Here is a 19,693-nt window from a genome sequence, read left to right as displayed (position 1 = left end):
GATTCACCACCATGAGTGAGCTCTCCACCTCACGAGATCTCCACCAGCCAGCTCCTAGGTAGCCATGACCAAAATAAGTAAGTTAGTCATCTGTTAACATTATGAAGCATTTCCAAGTATTTAACACTTAGACTAATCACCTGTATTTACACTACTTTCTAACGTTAATTAAATTTTTATTTGCTTTATTTTTTTAAAGACTTTCTTTATTTGACAGAGAGAGAGACAGCAAGAGAGGGAACACAAGCTGGGAGAGTGGGAGAGGTAGAAGCAGGCTTCCCGCAACAGGGAGCCCGATGTGGGGCTTGATCCCAGGACCATGGGATCATGACCCAAGCCAAAGGCAGACACTCAACACCTGAGCCACCCAGGTGCCCATATAGTTGCTTTAAAATGTTTTAGAATCTCTTATTTAGCAAGTACAGAAGCAATTGATTTTAACTATTCATAAGTGAAATCTCTATAGTTAAAATTAATCCCTTCATAGCTGAAAAAGAAAGAAAGAAAGAAAGAAAGAAAGAAAGAAAGAAAAGAAGGAAGGAAGGAGGGAAGGAGAGAACAAGGAAGAAAGAGGGAGGCAGGGAGGTAGGTAGGGAGGGAGGGAGTTAGTTTCATTCATTTAGGTGAATGGAGAAATATTTAGGATTCAGAAAATATAGCAGACTTTATTTCAGGCATTATTTTAAAAGGAAAATAGGATAATCATAACCCGCAAAGATTTGTAAATGAGGGCTTGTTAAGATGGTAATTTCCTGAATAAAGACATCTACGGATATGACTTGGTTATTGGCACTGCCCCTGAGTTTTGGGATGTGACCTCACTCACTAGAAGAATCCCATGAGTCACTCGCATGTGTCAATCTTGATTTCATGAGGATGACACATCATTTTCCTCCAATGTATCAAAATGACAATTTATTCCTTGCATGACAGGAGAATGGAGCTGCAAGGTAACATCACTGACATTTTATTCAGCTGGTAAGGAAGGGACAAACTGCCTTCCCCAGGAGTCTATCAAAACCAGAACCACCTCATACCCGAAGCCCTAAAGCTTTGCTTGTAAAGCAAGAACTTCTCTTCACAGACTAGTTCAGAAGCAGAACACACAACACACTAAGGCCTTTCACCTGGGCTGCTTGGTAAAGGAAACTTGTGCAACACAAAATATTCTGTTCAGAGGGTATTATTTCATGTGTGAACCATGAATTTGTGGTTTATCAATTCTCACAGAATTTTTTTTAAAGGCACTGCACATAAATTAGAATGCGCATCACTTAGTTCTTGGTAATTTAGAAAGTACTGGTTTGTGGGGTACCTGGATGGCTCAGTCAGTCAAGTGTCCCAGTGTCTCTTGACTTTGGCTCAGGTCATGATCTCGAAGTCATGAGATTGAGCCCCACATCGGGCTTTGTGCTGGGCATGGAGCCTGCTTGAGATTCTCTCTCCCTCCCTCTGCTCCTCCCTCCTCAAATAAATAAAGAAATCTTAAAAAAAAAAAAAAAAGCAATTGGTTTCTTGTTGAAGCTTGTTCTGAGCATGTGTGTTCACTGTCCTGTGGCTAGCAGGTCTACTTGTCCCCTGAAGATGGCCATGAGAGCCAGGTGTCTGGAGCTAACTGCCTGACCAGGGATCCTTTAGGGTCTACATGACCTTGGGAGGTGGTTTCATGTCACTGTGCCTCAATGTCCTCATCTGCAAAATGGGAATAATGATACCCACACCTCACAGGGCTGTCGTGAAGTTTAAGTGAGTTCATAAATGCCCAGTACTGAGAACAATGCCTGGTACACAGCAAGGTTCAGTCAACACTGGCTGTGATTTTTACACGTGACTGGTCACCTGAGTGCCTCCATTTGATTAAAAACACAAGCACCAGAGGATAAATTCACCAAAGGACTTTTTGGCCTTGTCCATGAACACTTCAGAAAAATAGCACCAAAAATTATTAGACGGCCACCCAAGAAGATACTTGAGCATTCTAAACCGATCCTATACTGTAGCTCTTTTTGCTCAATCGATGGGAAAGAAAAGTCCACTCTTCATTGTTCTGCTATTTTTCTGTGTTCTGAAAGTTCCGTCCTATGGCTACTTCTTTGCCGCCCCGCCTCCCCCGCCCTCAGCCTCGAGGTTAAGTGTGAGAGAAAACCGTTTGATTAGAGCCCAGGCAGATCAAGACGAAGTGAAAAGGAATGGAGAGACTCGTGGGAAATACTGAATAACACGCAGAAGTAATTTAAATGATCTCATTAGCCTTTGCCTCTTGTGTACTTGGAGCTATTTATAACCAGAAGTAACATTTCTGATCTGTACTTACCTGATATTCTGACATTTCTTTAAAGGTGTAGGCATGCCATTTTTCCTATCTGGCCAGACTAGATACTTTTCCTTAAATCCCAGAAGCATGTTTGGATTAGAACCCAGAATCACGTCCTAATTCTGGAGGAGGAAGAGGACTCCATCAAGACGGGAATGGCCAGGGCATCAAGAGCAGCTGGGAGTATACGTGGGCAAACCCACCATTGCCATGGAGGTTTTAACACACCTGTCTTGACATGTCCAGCAAACAATTAGTTAGTGAGGTCAGAGAAGAGCCAAACAGGTCAGATCTAATACACCTGCTAGAACCTTGCTCCCAACATGATAGGTGGGACTTTTACAAAGACTCACCAGAAACTTGGGCACAAAGCCAAGTTCAACCAACGAACACCAAAGGCACAGGCTCATTGGCTACCTGACTACAGTGCAGTTACATTTGCTATTGATTTCAGAAGAGAAGCAAGAAAACCCTCTGTATGTCTGCACAATTCAAAATACACTGCTAAGTAACTCAGGGATTGAAAAAGAAATCATAATGAAAATCAGAGCACCCTGGGAACGAAAAAAAAAAAAAAAGCTGAAACATCAGAATTTGGAGTGTGCAGGTAGAGACATCAAAACCTTACATCCTTATAGGAGAAAAGAAGACTGAAATTTACTAACAAAGCACACAACCTGGGAAGGGGACAAAAGGGAAAGGAATTTGGAAGGAAGGAATCAATGAGGAGGAGAGCAGAAATGATGGAGATGTGAAAAAACAACAATAGGATCAATAAAACTAAAGCTTGTTCTTTGAAAAAGTAAAATAAAATAAAAACCTAATAAAATGGGCAAGTCTCTGACAAGGCTGAATAACAAAAGAAAGAAAAGGAACAAATTACAAACACCAGAGACATAATTATGGGCACAGTACACACGTGTCAATGACTTGAAAATGTGAACAAAATGGACAACTCTTCCAGAAAAATAAAATATACTATCTCAGGAAGAAGGAGGAAGATGGTATGAGTAATAATGACAAATGCTTAATAAAATATAAGCAAAGTGGGTTTGCATAATCACATAAGAGATTGTGATTGGGTTTTATCCCAGAAATATAAGAATTCAGTAATGTAATTCACTATATCAGCAGAATGAAGTTATATATGTGACTACATATATATTCACATATATGTCTATTGAATAAATTAAATATGTGAAAGAGTTTTAAGTCTTAGTCTTAAGAGTCTTAAGTCTTGTGTCTGAGCATTATATCGTATTGAGATAAATATGCATGTATGTGTTTGTATATTCAAATGTGTGTGTGTGTATATATATAAAAACACACACATACATGTTTATCTCTAGAGATGTAGCACTTGATAAATTTTAAAACTCCTTAGTGGTAAACTCTTAGCAAACTGGTAATAACTTTAACTGCCAAACACTATTTAATACCAGAAAATTTCAACAAACATTACTAAATATATTATGCTTAATTATTGAATATATTTCCTCTAAAATCAGGAAAAGACAAGGATGCCTACTGCTTTAATCTCCCCTCAATAATGTACTAGAACCATCACAGCAGTAAGAGAAAGGATGAGAACCACAAGATAATTTCAATACATGCAGAAAAAGCATTGACAAAGTACAACATGTATTCATGATAAAAGCTCTCAACAAAGTAGATATACAGAGAACATACTTCAACATAACAAAAGCCATATATGAAAAACCCACAGCTAATATTATCCTCAGTAGGGGAAAACTGAGAGCTTTTCCCCTAAGGTCAGGAACAAGACAAGGATGTCCATGGTCACCACTTTTATTCAACATAGTACTGGAAGTCCTAGCTGCTGTAATTAGACAAGAAAAAGAAATTAAAGGCATCCAAATCAGTAAGGAAGAAAGTAAAACTTCCACTGTTTGGATGTGATACTCTATACAGAAAACTCAGGGGTGCCTGGGTGGCTCAGTCAGTAACGTGTCTGGCTTCAGCTCAGGTCATGATCTCAGGGTCCTGGGACTGAATCCCCTGTTGGGTTCCCTGCTCAGTGGAGAGTCTGTCTCTCTCTCTGTTCCTCCCTCCTGTTCATGTGCTCACTCTCTCTCTCAAATAAATAAATAAAATATTAAAGAAAAAAGAAAACCCAAAATCCTCCACCAAAAAACTGCTAGAACTGATAAAAATTCAGTCAAGTCACAGGATACAAAATCAATGTACAGAAATCCGTTGCATTTCTATACACCAATAATAAAACAGCAGAAAGAGAAATTAGGAAAACAATCCCATTTAAAATTGCACTAAAAATAATAAAATATCTAGGAATAAACCTAACCAAAAAGGTGAAAGATTTGTACTCTGAAAACTATGAAAACACTGATGAAAGAAATTGAAGATAACACAAAGAAATGGAAAGATACTTCATGCTCATGTATTGAAAGAACAAATATTGTTAAAATGTCTACACCAACCAAAGCAATCTACACATTTCATGCAATCCCTATCAAAATACCAACAGCATGGTCACAGAACTAGGAAATCACAGTAGTAGGAAAAAAATCCCAAAATTTGCATGGAAGCACAAAAGACCCCAAGTAGCCAAAGCAATCTTGGAAAAGCAAAGCCGGAGGCATCACAATTCCAGACTTCAAGTTATAGTACAAAGTTGTAGTGATAAAAACAGTATGGTACTGGCATAAAAATAGACACATAGACCAATAGAACAGAATAGAAAACAGAAATAAACTGACAATTATATGGTCAATTAATCTTCAGCAAAGCAGGAAAGAATATCCGATGGGAAAAAATTTCTCCAACAAATGGTGCTGGGAAAGCTGGACAGCAACATGCAGAAGAATGAAACCAGACCACTTCCTTACACCGCACACAAAAATAAACTCAAAATGGACTACAGACCTAAATGTGAGACGTGAAACCATAAAACATCCTAGAAGAGAACACAGGCAGTAATGTCTCTGACATCAGGCATAGCAATATTTTTCTAGATATGTCACCTTCTGAGGCAAGGGAAACAAAAGCAAAAATGAACTATTTGGACTACATCAAAATAAAAATCTTCTGCACGGCAAAGGAAACAGTCAACAAAGTTAAAACAAAACTGACTGAATGGGAGAAGACATTTGCAAATGACATATCTGATAAAGGGTTTACTATATCCAAAATAAATAAAGAACTTATAAAACTCAATGCCCAATAAACAAATAATCCAAATAAAAAATGGAAGGAAGACATGAATAGACATTTTTCCAAGGAAGACATCCAGATGGCCAAGAGACATGTGAAAAGATGCTCATCGTCACTCGGAAATGCAAATCAAAACTACAGTGAGATATCACCTCACACCTGTCAGAATGACTAAAATAAAAAACACAAGAAACAACAGGTGTTGGCCAGGATGTGGAGAAAAGGGAACCCTCTTACACTGTTGGTGGGAATACAAACTGGTACAGCCACTCTAGAAAACAGTATGGAGTTTTCTGGAAAAGTTAAAAACAGAATGACCCTCTGATCAAAATCACACTGCTGGGTATTTACCCAAAGAATACAAAAACACTAATTCAAAGGGATACATGTGCCCTTATATTTATAGCAGCATTTCTTACAATAGCCAAGATAAAGCAGCCAAGTGTCCCTCAGATGATGAATGGATATAGAAGATGTGGTTTTATATACAACAGAATACTGCTAAGCCATCAAAAAGAATGAAATACACAGCAGAAGGATAAATAAATGAAGAGATATATTAAAAATGACCATTCTTACCAAATTAACCTAAAAATGCAATGCAGTTATGAACAATGATTTTTTTGTGCAGGTGGTGAGTGAGGGGGAAGGGGAAAGGGAGGCAGGCAAAGGACCAAAAAGAGCCAAGACAACTTTGAAGAACAAAGCTTGGGGCTTATCCTACCAAATACAAGACTAATAAAGAAATAACATTTAATACAATGTAGTATAGAAAAAGAATCAAGCCATACGCCAATGAAAAAGAAAAGAAACCTCAGGAACAGATGTCTTCAAATACAGAAACTTGATACATGGCCATACAAATAAATGGCCCCAAACCAGTTCTGTTCTACCCGATGTTTATATGTGAAAAATAAAATAAAACTGGATCTATGTCTCATACCAAATGCGTAATTAAACCCCGTGTGGATTCATGAACTAAATGTGAAAAGCCAAAGACTTCAAACTTACAGGAAATAAAAATACAGGGTATTTATATGACCTCCAGAGAGGAAAACGTGCTTAAATGCAACACAAAAAAGGACACATCATTCTGGAAAAGAATTTGAACTGCATTAAAACTGCAAACTTCTTTCTGACAAATGCCACCCAAAACATAACAAAACGACCAGTCACAGACTGCATGCAAGAGGTTTATGGCTAAAGTTATCATTTAGAACAAAGAACAAATTGCCCAACAGGCGAACACACAAAAAACAGGCAGTTCGCTGGTGAGAAACCCAAAGAGGCAATCATCATATGAAAAGTCTGAATCTCAAGAATTCTTGGCACCTGCATGAATGGAGCAAGGGCACCCCTCCCGTTGGCAGTAAGAGCGGGCAGGTGCAATTTCTTTGTAGAGAAATAGGAGATGTCCTATAAAAGTACAGGCACACCCCCCCTTACACCCTTGGAGTCTGCACGCACGTCGATGAGTGCACGGCTATCCCTTACTGTTCGAACAGCACCAAACTGAAAACACATTAATGTCCATGAACATGAGACAGATAAGCGAGGTGCAGAAGTTTAAAAGACAGAATTAAGGCTACCTATACCCACGATTCACATGGATAAACATCACGATGGTGGGTGAAGACAGAAGATGGCTTATGGTACTGCTTATGTCAAATTTTAAGGAAAACTTTAGCCCCATATGGGAACATATATGGGACCAGCAAAACTCACTAATCTCAGGATAGTGGCTGCCCCTGGGCAGCCTCTTCTCGTTTCAGACAGACAGAGGGGGAGACATGGCTGGGAGTTCAGCTGAGTTTATAATAATATATAATAACATATTTCTTATTAAAAAATATTGGAAGCAAATATTATAAATCTAGGAAGATTGGGCCAGTCTGGGTGGTATTCGCTACATTATTCTCAGACTATTTGGTACCTTGAACTAGACTAACTTTGCAGGGTGGAGGGGCCACTCCCACATGAGCCATCAGATGAAGAGGACAAGTGTCTGCCTAGGACATTTCTGTTTAGACAGAAATGACCCCGTGCCAGTCACTGCTCTGTCTCCACCTCCTCGCAGGTGGACCACGGTGGTGGTGGAGGAAGCCCCAGATTTGGCATTAAAGACAAAATCTGGATCCACCACCAGGTAGAACACAGCTCGGTCCCTGCACGCGCTGGAGCCATTCTCTGGTCTCTGACATGTCCATGATCAATCAGCCTCTCAGACCTCACTGTGCCTGGAGGAAGGGTGGAGAAAACAACATGGCGGACCTAAAGAGGCTCTTTGCCAAAGAGCTCAACCAGGACCAAATGTAAAGGAACACGATCATGCATTATTCCTTTGCTGGGCGGTTTCCTTCCTTCCAGAGGGAGTTTCTCTTCCTCTGTTCTGCTCCTGAGCCAAAGGTGCTCTGTCCTGGGACCCCTTTCATCTTGCCCATCTCCACTATGGCTCCAAACGATTTCGCTCAGCCCTGCCATGATCACACTATTCCAAGTTTCTGCACCCAGTTGCCTATTGATTTCTGGATCAAATCAAATGCCCTAAATCCAGCTTTGAGTTCCTGCATCATCCCGTCTCTAGTTTCTTGGCCTTTCATCCCTTTCTTCTGTCCTAAAGACATTTAACAGTTGTATTGAGGGGCAACTGATGTACAACACAGTACACATATTTTAAACATACAATTTGCTGAGTTCTGATACACATACACAACCGTGGAGCCCGAACAATGATCAAGACAGTGAATTTATCTCCTGACCTCAAAAGTTGCCTCTGGCTCCTTCCTTGTAAGTACTTCCGTGCTTTCATGTTCCCTTCTGTCATTCCTTTGCATACGTTCTAATGCATTGGATTAAACTGAAACATTTCCCATACTGCATATTTCCCTGTTCATACCCTCCTCCTCCCAGCAACCCTGTATTAATTTAGAGTCCTGAAAATAATTGAAGGCTTTAGAAATAACCTCTCATCAGCAGTGGTCCCCATGTGGTCTCCTCCAGTTCCCTTGTGTAAATCCCGAGTGTTTCCACCACTCTGTTTGTCACCAAACAAGGCAATGGCTCTCCTCCTGGAGTCCCTAATTTTATTTGGACACCAGGGCGGGATGCTCTTAAGAGTGAAAATGCTGCCTATTATTACTTACACTGCTATCGTCCCAGACAAACCAGCGTGTTGCTAGTCCTAGTCAGAACGCTCCCCCCAGATCTTGAAGTCGAGGCTGTGCGACCTTTGCAGACATCCTGCAGCCTGAGGGAGGAACAAATTGGGCCAGTATGTCTTTGCGATGCCTTAGCTGAATGTGCCAAAGACCCTGGGTCCCAGGGTGGGGGTGGGGTGCAGAGGCATCCAGGTCCTGGCGTCTCCAGGAGAAGCTGCCTGTAATCCTGTTTACATCACAACCTCCAAAAGACCCCAAAGGCAGCATATCCCTTGGTGATGGTTCTAGACTGTCCAGGGGAGGCTCAGGGCAGGAAGCTAGGTGCACTGGGGTGGGGCTGTGGAGTGGATCCTGATGCTGTATTTACAAAAGCACATTGCATCAGACCTTTAAAACGTCTGCTGTCCATTTCAAAGAATGGGAGTGCAGCCCATGGAAATGATGGGAGTTGAAAACACCCCTTGGCATCACAACTGATTCCAAATCTGTCCCACCACCCCCTCAGCTATCCGTCCTTGTCTTTCAAAATCAGGACACGTTCTTAAGGTGGAGGATGGCTTCCAGTGACTTCTCAGAAAACCACCTGGAGACGAGCTGCAAGCTCAGGTGCAGGCTGCACCCCTCTATCATTCTATTTTGGGACTCACACCAAAAACATTCTGAAACCTTCTAGACAGGTTGGGTTGATACCCTTCCTTCACGTCCCGTGTGATGCAGGCTTTTCCCTACTAGGATGGTTAATTTTATGTGCCAACTCGGCTGGGCTCAGGGATGCTTTGAAGGCTGACAAAACAATATTTCTGGGTGTGTCTGGGAGAGTGTCTCCAGAAGAGATTAGAATTTTAATCAGTGGCCTGAGAAAAGATGATCATCTTCCCCAGCGTGGGCGGGCATCACCCAGTTCACTGAGAGCCTGAGTAGAACGCAAAGGCGGAGGAAGGACGAATTCGCTCTCTCTGCTTTCACTGGCATGTCAGCTCCTCCTGCCCCTGCCTGCCTCTTGAGCGTTCAAACTCAGACCACAGCTCACACCATCGCCAACCCAACCCCCACCAAGTCTCATGCCTTTGGACTTGGACTGAATTGTACCGTGGGCTTTCCTGGCTCTCTGGCTGGCGGATGACAGACTGTGGGATAATGTATCTCCGTATCTCTGTATTTATGTCTGTACCTATATCTGTCTCTAGCCTACTGGTTCCGTGTCTCTGGAGAACTGGTCCAATCAATGACGATAGGTCTTCAGTCATTTTTGTCAGGAATAGATGGGGAACGTGTGTGACCAAGCAGCTGTGTGGTGTGTGTTTGGGGTCATTCAGCAATAGAAACCAAAATATTTGTTCTCTCTGTGCGGTCCCCCAGTTTCTGAGATGTCACCAATTCTGTCCTTAGAGCTAATCCACCCCATGATCTGTGTGTACCTGAAATTTTATCCATTACGCCCCTCAGCAAATCCATTATGCCCTCCCATAGGACAGAGTGGAGGATTGAAAATTCTTTTATAATTTAATATTTTTATTTCCTCTCACAGTGGAAATAAGACTGCACTGAAATTGCTGTTCTGCTTGTGATTTTTCCCCACCAGGCTTGGTGGGAAGACTCTGTCTTTTGTTTTTGTACATGCAGGGCCCAACTCAGGCATGGAAAAAAAAAAAAGTGCTCAAAAAACTTCCTGAATGAATGAATTAAAAACTCACTGATTTCAGAAACATTTACAGAGTATTGATCATGTCGTGCCCTTCCGTGGAAGCCACAGCAAGCCAAAGATACCATTCTAACCTGACTGAGCTTACTGTCTGGGGGTGGGGGGGGGGTGGGTAGGAATTAATAAATATGTCACAAAAAGGCATAGTCACAAGAAGTGATAACTGTCACATGAAGATAAAGTACAAGGCATTATAAGAATTTAATGCAAGGGTGACCTGGTCTAGTCTGAGGGGAAAGGAGAACGCTGCAGGGTGGGGAGGAATAAGTTCATTGAAATGGGGAGGAGGAATGTTCTGGACACAGAGAACATCATGAACCAAGATTATGGTACAGAGACCTTTCTAGGGTATCCCGGAGGCTACCGGAGGCCAGTGTGACTGAGGGAAGGGGAGAAGCAAGCATGTCACAAGCTGAGGCCAAAGAAGAGATAAGGACTCTATAAGACAGGCTCAAGATTTAGGTCTTCACCCTAAAAGCAAGTGGTGACCCAATCAGCTGTGCAATTTTAACATCATTATGGGATGGTGTGATGCAGGGGATAGAAAATGCACTGGGACCAGGGTGGAGGAGAATGTGATAGTTAATTTTGTGTGTCAACTTGGCTGACATGGTACTTGCATATGGGGTCAAACATTCTGGATGTTTCTATGAGGGTATTCTTGCATGAGACTAACATTTAAGTCAGTGAACTCAGAGCATAGCAGATTGTCTTCCAAAATGTTGATGGGCCTCATCTAATCAGGTGAAAGCCAACTAGACCAAAAGACTGACCTGCCCAGAGCAAGGAGAAATTCTTCCAGTGATGGCCTTCAGTCTTGAACTGTAACAGTGGCCCTTCCCATGGTCTCCAGCCTTCTGGCTCCCCCTGCAGATTTGGACTTGTCAGCCTTTACAATCACGTGAGCCAATTCCTTAAGATCTCTCTCCCTCTCTGTTTATGTGGTATGTATATGTAAATAGTATATGTGTGCGTGTGTGTGTGTGTGTGTGTGTCCATTGCTACACACATCTTGTGAGGTCTGTTTCTTGGGTGCAACCTGACAAATACTGGGGAGATTTCAGAGTAGAGGAATGAGATGGCTAGAGGAGGGCTGAGCAGCACAGACTGCTACGTGACTGGTGACTCCGAGCACAAGGCCTCGTGGCAACGTCTGCTGGTCTTGTTGGTCAGGGTGCAAGTGTGAGCTGGCTGTGCTAGCTGGAGAGGTGCTAGGAAAAGACAGAGAGGGTAGGAGCTCTGGGGCCCTGGTCCCTGCGTCTGTGACACAGTGGATACGGCTCAAGGACAGGGAGAAGGATGGTATCACACAGCAGAGTCTAGGTGAGACTGAAGAGCAGTCCCGGCGGGGGTGAGAGGTGGACAAACGGAAGGCAACAAGGCCTGGGCCAGAGAAACTGGGGAGCCCTATCAAGCCATCCTGCGGGCAGCAGGGCTCAGGGAAAAGCCCACATCATGTGTTGACCTCAGAGGGGGCTACTGGGCTGTGTGGAGAAGGTGGGTTTGGGAGAAGGGGTGTTTAGAGCCAGAGATGCCAGAGCTTTCCATGAGACATCTCCCTGGAATGCCACGTTTCTGGGGAGACCAGAAAGAGAAGGTGACTGAGGGACAAAGGCCAGGGACTAGCACCACAGAATGTGCCCTGACTCCCAGCAGAGAGCAAACCCTTCCCGGACCTGCCTTTTCCATGCTCGGCCTGTCACTGGACTGACTGCCCAGGGGGGTGTGGGTGCACGTACTCTGCAGCTGCCAGTCCCGAGAGACCCTGAGAGGGAACCAGTCCAGTGAGGCCATGTCCATGGGATGGGACTGCTATGAACAGATCACTGAAAATACTTGCACCTCAATATCTGAGGATCTTGGACCTTGTTCCAACTCAGCAGCAGGGGAGGAGTCATGACCCCCTTGCGTAGAACCTCTGATCTGGAGGATTATTTCAGAGGCTGTTTAGTTGAACTGAGGCTACATGGGTCTGTGTAGACATGCCACCAAACCCAGGATCACAAGAGACCTCTAGAATCAGAGGATGGCAAGGCAGGGTTTCAAGGGTGTTGGAAACCAGGGGCAGACATGCCACTCAAGGACATGGTGGGCACCCCCTTCTCCATAATGAGGGGGAAGTCCTGACAGACATAAGTTATGTTCAGTGGCCAAGAGAACTTACTATTTCTAGCTATTCCTTTACATGGGTCCCATGGTTGCTAGTATAAGTGGGAAAGCACAGAGGATCCCACCTGGCCAGAGGGACCATTAGTTTCCTTTAAGAATCCAGGGGTGAGAAGAAAGCTGTACAGAGATAGAGACATCTGTCTTACTCTGGGTAGCTGCCCACTTCTGAAAATGTCAAGGTCATGTCTAGCAGGTAGGGGTGTGTGTGTGTGTGTGTTGTGTGTACGATGCTGCACGCTGCCAGTCCAAGCTGGGCGTTTTGTCACAAAAGGTTGACTATTCACTTATGCTCAGAATCACTTTTGTTTCTTTAGCATGGTGAAGAACGTGTGGAAGAACAAAGGTTAAATGATGAGTTCATCTCCCAAGTCCCTCGGTTTTTAGGAAATGATCTTGCCTTTTTTTTTTTTAAGAGACAAAGATAAAATATCTGTAAGATAAGACAAGAAAGCACATAAACTCGATAACTGATTTCTTGGGAAACTTTTATCTCCTTGTCCATTGATAATGTTTCTTTGGGTAATTTCATTTCCTATGGCTCAATAAATTAAATCCAGATAGATGAAGCAAGAAATAGATTTTTAACTCTGTTCTGAATTAGAATTGCATCATTATAATAAAACCATCAGGACATTCTGGGATCTAGCAAAGAATTAAAGCTGGGATGGATATCATATCAGCATATGATGAAGCATATTCCTTCCACCAGTTAATCATTCTGAGTTTTGTAACCTTTTAAAAATTCTGTTAATACGGATTGGAAAATATGTCACAATCTTGTGCTGGGTTTGACTTGGCACAGGCGACCGTTCAACTACCCAAACATCTTTTATCATTTATTTGATCGTTTTATCTTACAAAAGCCTAGACATTATTTTATCAGGAGGAGGGATCTGTAGACTTGCTCCTTTGGGAAAAATTGCCCACCATTGTCTATTGCTTTGTTAGAGCAGAGGCTGAAATCCTCGAGTTTTAGGCTCTATTTATGGATCATTCATAATGGGATGCCCATAGCCAAGTCCCATCATCAGGGAGCAGAAATGGGAATCTTGGAGAATCGACCCTCCGAGGAGCCCTGCCCATCACTGGACTTGCTCAGGGACCGGCAAGGAACCACCTGACCTCACTCTACCTACACAATAAGCTGCAGGACAACAGGGCGCTCCATCCCTCTGGTTCTGCCATCCTGGGATCCTGCCATGGCCCGATGGAGTTCTAGATCCCCTCTGTCCCCTCTGCCCTGCCCTCACCTCTGTGAGGGGGCAGTAGCAAACTTTAGCAGGACATGAGGCATTATGTTGAAGTGGCAATCCATATCCTTAAGAGAGAGGCTTGTGTGCCCCCACCCCGGGGTTCTCTGGCTGAATAGGAGAATCCAGGAGTGGGGGTGGCTGGGAAGGACAGAAAAGAGACCAAGGCAGAGGGGGCTTCCCAGGCCCTTAGGCCATGGAACATAATCTTAGGGCTGCATCATCTTTTGGATTCCAAATATATTCTTCATTAGCCAGGAAACATTTTGGTTTCTGCTTGCTTTCCCTGATGACAGATTGTGTGTGTACAACCTTCCGGGATTAGGTGGGTAGTGGGGTCGGGGGAGGAGGGTGGCCCATTGGTAAATGAGTAGTTAGACCAATCTCATTAAGTCACTATCAGTTAACTCAAACACAACTGAAGTGAAAGAAGTGTTGATTCCTAAATCAACTGCATGAGATTTTCCCAGCACAAACTCAGTTCATTAGATACAAAGTATGGATAATCCATAATTTAATATGGAAATTTAGGCATGGAGTATTACTAATCAGATAACTAGAGCCTCAGATCAGACTATTAAGAGACCCAGTGAACCTGCTCTAATTGCTGACCAAAAAAGAACAGGCAAGGGAAATGAATGAAAACAACATTCCCCTTTGCACCTCCTTTGGCTGAGGGTTGAGAACATCTGTAAGCTATAGGAAGGGGCTCCCATGGAAACATGCTCCATTTTACAAGAACACCTCCCATGTGTGTTCTGAGAGTTTTTTTTTTTTTAAGATTTTATTTATTTGAAATAGAGAGAGGGTGTGAGAGAGAGCAGGAGCAGGGGGAGCAGCAGGCAGAGGGAGGGGGAGAAACAGACTCCCCGCTGAGCAGGGAGCCCAATGCAGGACTCGATCCCAGGACCCCGGGATCATGACCTGAGGTGAAGGCAGACGCTTAACCGACTGAGCCACCGAGGTGACCCTGTTCTGAGAGTTTTAACGCCAAGAAACATCAGGTCTCTGCCGCAGAGCCTTTGACTGCGGGAATGTCACCAGGCACAGCGTGGCTCGAATGACTTTAAGAGTAATGAGCACATTAAAAATGACTGCACCACTAATTATAAGAAAATTAGAGAATGTGGCACTTAGACCTGTATGAATCTCAGAGGAAGCAGTGCCTATATTTATGAGAAGGAAGTATACATTCTTAATTACGCTGAAGCCTATTTAGATAGAGCACAGCACTTAATACAGGTTAGGAATCGGCTTTTGTGCTTTGAAGTATCCACATGCGTTAGAAAAGATCTAAGAAAGATACGGACTCCACTGAAAACGCCACTGTAATTAACCGGCTAGAGACCTCTGTGGTGACAACTGGGAGCAAACAGAGAAGGTTCCTGTAATCCAAGGGCTAAAAGCAGAGACACAAGGGCTCAGGGAATAAGTGATAGAGAAGCAGAGACTTGCAAGGTGACCTACCAAAGCTCAAGATCACGTCGAAAGCAGAGAACAGAGATACCACTCACTGCAGAAAACGAGGTAGGAAGAGAGCCTTGAGAGAAACGTTGGAGCAAAATAAGATGGAAAAGGAAGAGTTTAAACAATGAGAGGCAAGAGAATGGTAGTTACAAAGGACAGGTAAACGTGGTCCAAGACAATGGATGCATCCCTGGACTCCACCTCTGAAACTAAGAATACACTCCATGTTCATTAATTCAGTTCAAATTTTAAAAAGTGGTCCAAGAAATGCAGTTATCCTAAAACAAAGAGAACAGGAAAAAAAAATTCAGATTTCTAGTTCAAGGAAACTTTGCTGAAATGAAGCAAGATGCAAACTCACTGTGCAAAAATTTACCATGGAAAGCTTGAGAAAGGTCGATTAACATCAAGACATATCACAGTGAAGCAAATAGACTTGATAATTTTAAAAATATTATTGGCATCTGGACCAAAAGAACCCATTGCCTTGCATCAGACAGAATGGGCTAGGTTATGGTGGTAACAGGTATCCCCAGATCTCAGTGGGTTAAGACAATAGAAATTTATTTCTCACTCACGCTACACTGTCCAATGTGGGTGAGTTATGGGGCTCTACCTGTCACAGTCACCTGGACTGATGGTGCAGTCTCCATCTACAACTTGCTGGTTACTGTGCCAGAAGGAACGAGAGCTCTGCACAATGTCTCACTACAGGAATGACTCAGGCTTGGAAGTATACATGTAAGTTTTGCTCACACGGCCCTACACAACCACAAGGAGACTCTGGGAAGTATAACCTTACCACATAAAGGGAAGTTGGAGAGCTAGAAATATTTTTAGGCAGCACTAATGACCACCATGTATCAAAAAGGGAGAAAACATGAGGCTGACTTTGGGTGTTTCTCTACAGCAATATAATAACGAGGCAGAAAGCTAAAAAGAGCCCTGCCCCTACCATTTCAACAACCAAAACACTGAACGCTGCAAATTCACAACTTAGTTTGAACCCATAAGACAGCTGAGGTCCCAAGGCAACCAACCCACCGAAATTCGAAGGACATGAGAATTTCCATGTTGAGAAGTATGAGCACCTGTTCACCTGGGCAGATGTTTTAGTGGAAAAAAGGTGAACAGTATGTGGGATCACGTAGGTAATTCAGCAGAGAGAGGGAGGAGGCTATATGGAGAGTCAGGTGGCTAGGCACAGTCACAGAAATGAAGGATGTCTTTGATTGGGGCATCAGCAGGCTCAGCAGAACTGAGAGAGCTGATCAAGTGTCATTCATGTTGGGAATGCAAGGCTGGTCCACCATTCAAAAGTCAACCATTGTTTTTCACCACATTAGCAAACTGAAGAAGAAAAGGTAGATGAACATCTTAGTGCAGAAAAAGACAAATTCAACATCCATCCATGATTTAAAAACAAAACAAAACAAAAACTCTCAGAAAACAAGGAAAAGGAGGGAACTTCTGTAACCTGATAATAAGCGTCTATGGAAAACTTAGAGCTAACATTATATTTAATCCCAAAAATCGGAAACAAGGCAAGGATGTATGCTCTCAGCACGTCTCTCCAACATTATACTGGAGGCTCTAGTCAGTGGAATAAGGCAGAGAGAAAGAGAAAAAGAGGGAGGGAGGGCAGAAGGGGGGAGGGAGAGAAGGAAGAGGGAGAGAAGAAAAGACTTAAGAGGTTCCCAGGCTAGAAAGGAAGGTATGTAACCACTTCTCTTTGCAATTCTCATGACTGCCTACATAGAAAACCCAAAAGAATCTACAAAAGAGCTCCAGAACCCTTACGTTGAATAAGAGCACAGGATACACTGTCAGTAACAAAAACCAAATTTCTATATACTAGCAATGAACAAGAGACAAGTAAAACTTTGAAGTACCATTAAAATAGCACTGACACACATGAAACAGTATAAGCGTAAATATAAAATATGTGAAGACCTATATACCGAACACGATACAACACCGACGGAATGTAAAAAGGCCCAGGTAAATGGAGGTCTATACCATGAATATGCCAATTCTCTCCAAATTGAGATATAGAGTCAGTGCAATCCCAGTCAAAATCCCAGCAGGATTTCTGGAGAAACTGATTGGCGGATTCCAAAACCCTTGCAGAATGCAGAGGAACTAGGCTAGTCAAAGCAATTTGGGAAAAGAACAAAGTTGAGGCCTGGCAGTAAACAGACTCTCATTTCAAATGTTTTCTCATCCTCCTGACCCCACATGAAATTCAGCTCCCCACCCCCTACACTTAAGGCCATTGTTCTCCCCACAGGCCCACAGGCCCTCAGCCACTTCCAGACCATTGGATGCCTACCTCAATCATGAATCCTCCCTCAACCGATCCTCATGCCACCAGCTCTGATTGTCCTGACCCCTACTCAAGTTTTTAAAACAAACTTATTCAGGAGTTTGGTGTAGTCTTCTGCCTTCAACTCTTACCACCATATTGGGCACTTCAAACACCCACGGGGATGAGCCATTCGAGGAGACTCCCCAGCATTGACTTGAACTCTTTAAGTATCCTTCACCTCCTTCCATTTTAGCTAGCCCCTCCCAAGTGGCTTCCTCATCAGGACACTAGAGCAGTGGGTCAGGAGGGACCACAAGCTCGCTAGCTCAACCTAGGCCTTCTTAGAGGGAGCACTGTTGTTCCAACACTGCCTTCCCAGCCATAGCCACCTCCTCTGGGGACAGTCAAAGAAACAGGTCCTGGGAGGCTCCCACAGAGTGCAGGCATCAAAAAGGACTCCAAGGCCTTGGGACAGCAGGTCAAATACCACCAACCCACCAACTGAGTGAGATAAAACTTAGATGTTTGACTGCCTCCGGGCACTCATTGAGCCTCCAGAACTACAAGATTCTCCGGAGATTTGTCTGCTCCCCGAGGGGTAGTGGTTGCACTGTGATTTAATTATGATTACCTATTATCTTGTTATATGTTTTTAAATATGGAAAGAAAAGGGCCCAGATTGAGACAGTGACTTAGGAGCTGTCACAATGAGATCTCAGAGTTAGTGCTGGCTGCCCATGCCCCCGTCCCAGGAAGGCTATACAAGGCCACAGCTGACCCTGCACATGCCCCGTGACACCGGAAGAGCGAAATCATGGTTGTATGCACCGTGAGGCAGCAAGACACACCTTGCAGGTAGGATAGGCCCGTGAGTGCTGCAGTCTGGGTTACCCAGAGCCTGCTGGATCTATCTGTCACTCTGGAGGGCTGCTGGACCGCGGAATTCGGCCCATTCCTCCCTGCAAAATGAGGCAGGTTCTAGGGTGCTGAACCCAGTCCCACCTTGTACTTTAGGTGTATCTTTTATCTCTGTATGTCATTTCCCATTTGCCACCTGGTTTCACACTGCCCTGGACCACCAGCAGGGAGCTCACCCAGACTAAGCCATCATGCTGGTCAGCCTTCGAAAGGACTCTCAGGGAGGACTAATCCCAGGAGCCCAGTTCCAGAGGGTGATGTTTTCCTCCCTTCTTCGCAGACACCAGGGTGGATCTCCAGTCTCCAGATCCCCACATACTGTGTTCCTGATGCACATTCTCTAGAGCTCCCTACACGGTACAAATACAATTTCACCACCCACCAAGGATCCCTTTCACCTTGCTCGCATCCTTTTGGAAAGGTTTTCGCCCACCTTGGTCCAGCGAAAAGAGAGAAACCAGGTTCATTGTTCATATGCATTTTTAAGCAGCCAATTTGGGTTTTGGGAGAAAAAAAACACTTGTTGGAAGAAAAAGCAAGGAACAATATAAACAACTTTCTATGTCACTTTAAAAGAAATCAGATGTTATACACGAGAATAGACTGCCGTGGGAAATTGGAAAATGTCTTTCTCCAAATATCTTTAAAAAGGCAAAATAAATACCCATCTGTTCCCCAATGGCAGAACAGCAAAAATGTTAGAAAAGCAGTAGAATGCATCACAGCCACATTTGTAAAGACCTCTTTCAACCATGCATATCCTCCTTCACATATGTCAGAGGTGGGAAAGTGAGATGATAAAAATGGAAAAGGAGGTCCAGGAAGAAACACCTTTACAGTGAAAATCTATAATCCTATAAAACGTTCTCCGGAAAGACCGTCCCTCTTGCACGAAACCTAACCCGAAGTGAATTAAGGACCGGGACTAGATACATGAATAAAGTCTCCCGAAAATGTCTGTAAATGCATGGGATGGAATGCATGAATCAGGAGTGCCCTTGGCCGTCACCTTCAATGTGAGCCTCACAGCGTTGCAGTCCTCCTGCAGCGGGTTCAGCTTCAGCGTCTCCCCAAGGTTGCTGCAGCCCGACGACTGGTGCTGCCTTTCGCAGCAGACACACACCTCGACACTGTCAAACTTAATCTAGACAGAGGAACACAGACAGATCTCACAATTAAAACGGCATTCTGCCCCGGGCGGGGGTACACTTGAGC

At 43.6% G+C, this 19,693-nt stretch overlaps 1 protein-coding gene across 1 annotated transcript in view; it reads right to left on the bottom strand.

The window, feature by feature from the left end:
* ENTREP2 (endosomal transmembrane epsin interactor 2) overlaps positions 1-19,693 on the bottom strand; it is a gene marked incomplete at both ends in the record, with an annotated part of 474,734 nt that overhangs the window by 44,229 nt on the left and 410,812 nt on the right. The window contains one exon of the mRNA XM_080807394.1: positions 19,488-19,622. Coding sequence (XP_080663520.1) covers positions 19,488-19,622 — 135 coding nt within the window. The remainder of the gene's footprint in view (positions 1-19,487; positions 19,623-19,693) is intronic.

This window comes from Martes martes, assembly GCF_963455335.1.
Source record: "Martes martes genome assembly, chromosome: 7".
In the NCBI taxonomy this organism is placed as follows: domain Eukaryota; kingdom Metazoa; phylum Chordata; class Mammalia; order Carnivora; family Mustelidae; genus Martes; species Martes martes.
This window is presented reverse-complemented; position numbering and strand designations above follow the sequence as displayed.